The sequence below is a fragment of the Micropterus dolomieu genome, linkage group LG09, assembly GCF_021292245.1.
Source record: "Micropterus dolomieu isolate WLL.071019.BEF.003 ecotype Adirondacks linkage group LG09, ASM2129224v1, whole genome shotgun sequence".
Taxonomy (NCBI): domain Eukaryota; kingdom Metazoa; phylum Chordata; class Actinopteri; order Centrarchiformes; family Centrarchidae; genus Micropterus; species Micropterus dolomieu.
The window spans coordinates 29,835,313-29,843,733 of NC_060158.1; the positions used below are offsets into that span (position 1 = coordinate 29,835,313).

Sequence of the window (8,421 nt, forward strand, 5' to 3'; positions counted from 1 at the left end):
TTTTTTTGTTGTTTGTTTTTTTTTGTTTGTCACAAAACTTTTACTTTCAAGACCAAAAAACTGTTGCCAGTTGCGACCCAGTCAGAACAGCTGGCCCAGCAGGCAACAGGTGGAGTATGAAGTATGCACTTTACAAAACAGACACACTGAACCAAAGTCAGTATTCTTATCATGTTGGAGAGAGAAGTGTGATCACCCTCTGTGTTTTTATGCACCTAAATTCACCATATAGTTTTATATATATATATATTGTTCTGTTTCTGTTGACAGACAACTGAACGAGTATGAATGCTATGTTGATCAGCAGTCACTACCAAGCTGCTGAGATAAAATCATTTAATGACAATGCTCTACTGAAATTTAAAATGATGACAGTGAAAGTTAGAGGCAACAGAATGTCACATTAAATACAGCCAAAGAGCTGGCTGCTGTAAAACACAAAACATGTCGACAAAAACATCTAAACTATATATAATAAATGTGGCTGATGAAGACCAGAAAGCGTTTCCAGTGGACATTGGATGCTGTGTGTGTTGGCTGTGATGGTAATGTGTGCAGCGCTTCCTGCTGTTCACCCAGTGTGACCTCAGCACAAGCCTGACCGTACACAGCGCAAAGCTCAGCACTGCCACAGTTAACATGACCTAAATGCCAGCAAACACAGCTGCTGAGGGCTGCCCTCATGCTACTTTATATGATACTGACTGTTATGTGGACTGCTAGCATCATGCATCTTATGTTTTGCTGGAAAACTTTAAATCTCCTCTTGGCTGTTGAACAGACGCACTGTGGGACTGGAACCATGAAACACCTGAGGTGAGGCAGAGCAGCATGTTGAGGGGAAACGGACAGCCTCCTAGGTTTTGGAAAGGCTGGTCTGTCTTTTTTTTCACCCTTCATTTGTAGATGAGCCGAGGTTTTATGTTGTTTCACAGTTACATACTCAATACTCTAAGGTATCCAGTACACTGAGCAAAACTGAAATGCAGTATGGCAGTAGGACTGGGTTTTGTTTGAAGACGTCTCACATCAGTGTTAAGATGATACCAGAATTTCGGCACCAATTCCTGAGACTGGATTACCAAAACATTCCCAGGGTGCCGGATTCCCTGGGGCCTCCAAAAGCCCCTGGTTCACTATAGCAACTGGAAATAATGACATAAGGGTTTTAAGCTGAGTCCTGCTGTAATTCCTACCTTAAAATCTAGTTGTTTTTACCATGACAACATGCTTACATGTTGCTTATTCCAAAACAAATTTGTGTTTAATCAAATCATTAATATCATCAATATTATCATCATCATCATCAGATTAACTGATGATGGTGATTGGATACCTGAGTTTCAGTGCAGACACAAAGATGATGCTTTGGATCAGTGCTGCTGATACCATCTCACATTTAAGGGGCACTCCAGCAGTTTTCCACAGGGATCTGCTTTATTTAACATCATTAGTATAACTCAGCCTCCGAAAGCAGATGTGTGATGAATTCAGTGTCTTTTGCAGGGCTTTACTGAGGAGATCGAAGCTTCCTTTATAACATTCAACTCAACATTTGACATTCTGTCGGGTGTGTGTGTCCTCTGCTCTCTGTCAGGGGTGTGTGTCCTCTGTGAGGGGTGTGTGTGTCCTCTGCTCTCTGTCAGGGGTGTGTATCCTCTGTAAGGGGTGTGTGTCCTCTGCTCTCTGTCAGGGGTGTGTGTCCTCTGCTCTCTGTCAGGGGTGTGTGTCCTCTGTCCTCTGTGGACAGGTGAGGTTTCTGCTGTGTGGCTCCTTCCTGCAGGATGTTTGTTTGTGCTATTAGAAAGTAACCATCGCTGTAAAACAATCAGAAAACAAAGTTTTTTCTGATTAGCTGCTTTGTTCTTGTTAACCCGCTCGCTCTCCTCGTTTACTCACTAGCTGGCTCAACCACCGCTGCTCTCTCTCTCTGCAGGGGGCCAACTTTGAATGGTATGGTTCAAACAGCAACCGACAGACCCTACTCCTTCTGCCTGTACTTTACAATTGGCGTTTATTTTGGGATTGGTTGCCATTGTCAAGAGGGCAGGTCTTGTGAAGGGCTACATTGAGCAGTCACACATGCCACAGCACGTTCCTGGTGGATTACTTATCTCTACGGTTAACCTCCAAGATAAAATATTTCCTCGTGTGATAACTATCCAGAGTTGTAAACTCCTGTCTGCCAGTATTATAAACCGTCGGATAAACCTTTTAAGTCATTAATCTGTTACTGCAGCTGCATGTTTCATTGTCTCGCCGCCATCTTAAACAACACAGCCGCTTTGTACCTAAAATCATTTTACCAGTACTATCTGTGCCGTGACAACTACTTTTCTTTACATCACATAACAAGAAAATCCAGTGTAAAATTGGAAAAGGTATGATTTAAAATTTTGATTTGGGTTTAAGGCCCTGCCAGTTTTTTGCCACATCCGCCATTTTGCACCCATCACCACCATTTTGACTGTAGGATTAATGGCATGAATGGAGGCGGTTAGTAATTCACAGCACCAGATCAGTAGTTGCACATTTTTTCCTTTTTTGTCTTTGGGTAGAGATGGGAAGTCAGGGCTGACACATCTGGCTCCTGCACCTCAACGATAAGCCTGACGTTCACTGACGAATCAAACTGTTAAAAAGCGTCCAGGAAATGGAGAAGGTGGAGGTGGTGGAGAGACAGAAGGCGGACTGGGAGGAGTGGAGTTGCATCAGCCAAATGAATTGTCATGATGCAGATCATGCGTGAAATGAACAGCAGATTCCACAGTGCAGTTGCAAATGGCCTTATTACCATTAGACCCAGTTAGCTGACAATGTGACTGTTTGGCAAACAGTGTTAACCTGGTGTTGAGCCACATGGGCCAGACCAGGACAGGAGGGGGCTCTCTGCTGTGGACTTACAGGAGTAGTGTGACGAAAGGTTTCATTCTGAGGAGGACATTTTAGCAGTAGCTGTCTGATCGACAGCTTTGTGCATAAAGAACATGGTGTGTGTTTGGGGGGGGGGGGTGTTGGCATTATGTCAGGAAAGAGCTGCCATCTCTGCCTCCTTTCTAGCCCAGTACACACACACACACACACACACACACACACACACACACACACACACACACACACACACACACACACACACACACACACACACACACACTCTCTCTGCCTACACAAAGACTTGTGCGAGGATAGCGCAAGATGAAGAAAAAACATCCCTCCGCTCTCAGTGTGTCTTGGCTATGTCACTCCTTTATTACCCCCCCCACACACACACACACACACATGCCTGCACAGACAAATGAAGCCCTCAGCTCTGGCTACATTTAAGGGGCCCCTGGAAGTAAGCATGTGTTTATTTTTACAGTGAAAGGACGGGGGGAGACGGAGGGTTTGAGGAATTGGGGGAGGGTAGAGGAGCAGGGAGGGGTTTCTTTGTGGTACTGTACAGCTGGAGCAGGAGAGGGGGTTACTGTTGGAATGCTGTGCTGTACGTGGATGGCACTGTTTAGACCTCTACAAAGTGGTGCCAGTGTGAGGAATAAGACATCTACCTGTCCAACTTTGTCTTGGTGGAGCTTCATTCACCTTTTATCAACCTCCACCCTGTCTCTGTCTACCTCTCTCTCGCCATGTCTCTTTCTTTTCTTTTTCCTTTATTGCATTGGCCTGGCAGAGCGCCAAAGCTAGAGGGGTGGGGTGGGTGGGGGATGGTGGGCGGGATTGTGGGAGGGGTAGGGGGTTTGGTTGAGGGAAAGAGTGTGTGGCTTGTGTAGCAGCTGACTGAAACAGTCATTATATTATGTAAAGGCAGTCGGCGGCGGCAGTGGCCTGGAGAAGGGGGAGGGGAAGGGTGTGGGGTGCCAGTTACTGACGCGCAGCACAAGGCAGACCCTGATTGGCTCATCAGCGCCATTCTCAGTGGTGCTCTCTGGCTCATTAAAGGTGGAGGCTTGGCCGAGAGGTTGCAGGAGCTGCTTGTGTTTTTCTCTCTGCAAATGGAGGCGATGACTGGGATCTGTAGCTGCGTCACAAATTAATTAGAGAAGAAGAAGCAGCGGCGGGGAGGCCCGGATTGTGAGATCATTAAGACTCCTCCCTGTATCAAAGAAGCTGCTGTAGATGTGAGAAGGATAACAGATATGTTGGAGGAGGGCAGAATGAACAGATTAGAGCGGTGGCAGCCACAGCAACATGATACAATAGATGAGGGGAAATGATACCAGCAGGAATAATCTGCTAATAGGAAGCTGATTAAGTGATAACGGAGCCAATTAAATCTCGGTCTGAATTACAGTCACTCGCGCTCCGGCGTACATGCCATTTTGCCAAATTCTGTCAGTTCAGGTGTTGCCGTGGTGCAGTGCTGGAAATGAAAGCATCCATTTGCATGTTGCCTGGCCACACACGATGATGTCTGTCATGATGGAGGAGAAGCCTGCACATTTAGTTGTTCACACCCAGAAAAACAACTGTTTCCAATCACTCATACCGAACAGTCTGACATGGAGGACAGAAAACACGGAGGATATGTTTTAATCCCAGAACTCCATTTTATCAATTAACAAAATGCAAAGTGAGTGAACAGAAAATTCAAATCAGTATTTGGTGTGACCTCCCTTTGCCTTCAAACAGCATCACTTCTTTTAGGTCCACTCTCACGGCAGGTAGCCTGGAGAACCTCCCACAGTCCTCCTGTGGGTTTTAGCCTCAGTTGCGTCTGTCTCTTCATGTAATCCCAGACAGACTGCATGATGTTGAGATCAGGGCTCTGAGGGCCACATCACTTCCAGGACTCCTTGTTGTTTTTTACGCTGCAGATTGTTCTTAATGACTTTCGCTGTATGGTTGGGCTCGTTGTCATGCTGCACAATAAATCTGGGGCCCGTCAGATGCCTCCATGATGGTACTGCATGATGAATAAGTATCTGCCTGTACTTCTCAGCATTGAGGAGACCATTCTCCCCAACTCCGTCTGCAGAAATGCAGACCCAAAATTGCAAGAACCTCCATCATGCTTCACTGTTGCCTGCAGACACTTGTTCTTGTACCGCTCTCCAGCCCTTCAGCGAAGAACTGCCTTCTGCTGCAGCCAAATATTTCAAATGTGGACACATCAGTCCAGAACTGCAGCCATTTTTCTGCACCCCACTTCCTGTGTTTCCATGCATAGCGGAGTCACGTGACCTTGTTTCCATGTCGGAGGTATGTCTTTTTGCCCACAAGTCTTCCATGAAGGCCACTTCTGAGCAGACATCTCTGGACAGTAGATGGTGTTCCAGGGTCCCACTGTTTTCTGCAGCTCTGAGCTGATGGCACTGTTCTGTCAGTAAGTGTTGTAAGCATTATGTGTCCTTCATCTGCAGCAGTAAGTTTCTTACAACTGGAACTCACTATGATTATGAGTACTGCCAGCTTTGCCGTGGTGTTACCTGCTGAAAGCTTGGCTAGCATTGTTAGAATTGACACTTCGCTAAGCCACCCCCCGAATACAGAGCTGGCCAATCACAGCGCAGTATAGGACTGGCTCTAACTGAAGTCCGACACTTTCATGGATGCGCTCCATTGATTCTAATGCAAAAGGCGTCGTTTTCTTGCTTTCATCTGCTGTATTTTTCCAAGATATGGTCGAACGCTGTTCTTGGGGCACTTGTAATAGTTACAGCAGCTACCCAGAGAGGTTGATAGAAGTACGATTTATTCTCTTTCCAAAAGAATGTCGTTCCTAATGTAATATTAGTTAGCTAACGCTAGCTAACTTCCTGCTGACTGTAACGTAATAAAGCCCTACTGTTCTGCTTTTTAATGATTGTAATAATGAATAGAGGTCTACCCAGCTTTACAGAATCAGTGTTGATCGTTCATATCATTGTCTTTTGTCTCAATCGTCGGGGGATGCGATGGTTCACTTGTACTGTGTGATCGGTAGGCTTTGGCTTCTATCTTTCATTTTTATCACGTCAGTTTGAGTCAGTCTGACAGCCTGAATACAACCTTCAAATGTATAATGCAAGTGCAAAACTGTCTGCTTCTTTGTGATATCGCTTTTTCCAACAAATGTGACAATATTTCTCTGGGGAGTGCAGTAATAGACAGTGTCAGCGCCGTGATGAAAGTCTAACAGCTCCGAACGTTTGTCAGACTTAGCAGCAGTAACTAAGGTGGCCGTGGCTTAGCGAAGGGTTTACTGGGGCGGCTGTGGCTCAGGAGGTAGAGCGGGTTGGCCGTTAATCGGAAGGTCGGCGGTTCAATCCCTGGCTCCCCCTGGTTGCATGTCGAAGTGTCCTTGGGCAAGATACTGAACCCCGAATTGCCCCTGGCGGCTGTTCCGCCAGTGTATGGGTGAGTGTGAATGTTAGTTTCTGTTTGAGCACTTAGGAGCATTCAACTACTGTTAGCTTAGCTGCCTGTAGACATGTGTCAAGTGTGACCTTTAAGTTACAAAAGTCTGTGTTTAGTCATTTAGTGTCTCAGTTGCTAGATCTGTTGTCTTCACATTGTCCCTTGTTTGGATTGATATATTTGAGCCACTTCCTAGGTTTATGTGACTGTAATGCATTCTACCTGGTTTACCTCTATTAGTTTCTTACACATGCCAGAGCAATATGCTGCGTTCACACATTAGCAGTGGGAAAGATTCCTCTGGTCACAACTCTTTCAATGACGACTGAAAATTCTAACTATAAAATTGTAAAGATCATATTTATTGCAGGTGCGTTGTTCTCTAGCTCCTAAAAGGAAGTTTTTCCTTCCCTCTGTCGCCAAGCGCTTGCTTATGGTGGGAATTGTTGCATCTCTGTTAGTAATATTACAAAGAATACAGTCCAAACCTGCTCAGAAGGAAAAGCACAAAACAGTGCTACTAGCTCAAAATAATCATAAAGCAATTACTGTATAACTCAACCATAATGACGTACTGTGAGTCCAGATGAGACCCCGTTTCAGTCATTTCAGATACACTGTAGGGTTCCTGCAGTAAGAGTTTAAAAAGGTAATGGGTTGAAACTGGGCCTGCAGGAAGTCTGCAGTGAGTGTTTCTGCTTTGTCATTTCCTGGTCCAGCTCTGTGCTCTGCTGCAGTATCTTGATTGGTTCATTGCTCTGTCGGCCCCGTGCTAAAGACAAATCACATGACTAAGCTAATGTGCTCATAAGACTTGGCTTGTTGTCGTCTTAACAGAAGTCTTCCTTGCTGGTATGAATCACATGGTCACACACACACACACACACGCGCGCGCGCGCACAATCAAATGTATTTGTCACCGTCAAGTACAGAGATCCAGGCTATTCTTAGGCTACTGTGTTAACCCACTTCCATCTGAATGAGCTTACCATCAGCTGCTCATTGCCTGGTTATTTATTTATCCCTGTTGCATCCTGGTATTTCACTGCACGGATTCTTAGGTCACGGGGGTTATTGGGTAGTTAAAAACCTTAATTTGACTCAGGTGGTGTTGGATATGAAACACTCCTTGCTCGTGAATAGTCCAACCGCAGTCCTCCCTCCTGAGGCCCCAGTTTTGTGAGCCAATGGGGTTTGAGCATGAGTATTGGGTTCCGTTGTATGAAGTGGGCTATATAAACCTTCACTTATTTTACCCCAGCAGTCCTTTAAAATCATTTAGCTGACGCTTTTATTCACGCTATAAATGTCACAGTGGAACTGAATCAGGCATGTGTCTTATTGACTGCCATCTTCACCTATCATCCGTTTAGGTATGCTGTAGCTGGTCTCTGATTGTTCATGTTTGCTTTTAACCTGAATCACATTATTTGATTAGTATTTTTGTTTTAATTAAGTATTTTTAATTTGTTGTGCTTGTAGTTCCTATTTTTTTTTTCCCTCCGTACCCCCCCACCCACACGCTAAACTCCTATAGCAGCTACGTGAGTCTCATATTTTACAAACTTACATATTTTAACACAGCATAGCATTATGTTTTAATGTCTTTGTTCATCATTTTAAAACATACATTAGGCTTTTCCTGATCCAGATTTGAATATCTAAAAACCAATCACATGTTAATACCATGTGAAAACAGATCCAGTTCAATTACCACTAAGAGTATTAATATTCAGTGTTTATAGGAGCATAAAGACATGCAGGAAGTTTACTCTTTTAATAATAATGATAACTTTTCAGAATCAAAAAGGTTCAGGTTCTGACTTGCTGTCCAACCATGTCAGAAATCAAATGTGGTTATAGCTTGGAACAGATCTTCCAATCCTGATAGCTGATGTTTGATGTGGCTCTGCTAACCCTTCTGCCCACTCCTGTCTCCTCCAGGATGGAGCGGATGTCTGAGGAGGCGCTGAGGCTTAACCTGCTGAAGCGAGGTCTGGAGTCACCCAGCGAACGAGAGGAGGCACTGGCTAAGCGTCTCAAAATGGAAGGCCACGAGGCCATGGAGCGCCTTAAGATGCTGGC

General features: G+C 44.9%; 2 protein-coding genes across 4 annotated transcripts in view; one reads left to right on the forward strand and one right to left on the reverse strand.

Annotated features, from left to right (window-relative positions):
• Positions 1–8,421, reverse strand: part of LOC123976309 (ankyrin repeat and MYND domain-containing protein 2-like) — an 817,726-nt gene that overhangs the window by 733,317 nt on the left and 75,988 nt on the right. The gene's annotated exons all lie outside the window — the stretch shown is intronic.
• gatad2b (GATA zinc finger domain containing 2B) overlaps positions 1–8,421 on the forward strand; it is a 61,026-nt gene that overhangs the window by 32,336 nt on the left and 20,269 nt on the right. For all 3 annotated transcript variants that reach the window (XM_046058348.1, XM_046058347.1, XR_006826317.1), the window contains one exon: positions 8,281–8,413. In XM_046058348.1, coding sequence (XP_045914304.1) covers positions 8,282–8,413 — 132 coding nt within the window. In that variant the 5' untranslated portion in view covers position 8,281. Of the gene's footprint in view, positions 1–8,280; positions 8,414–8,421 lie in introns of those variants that run through there.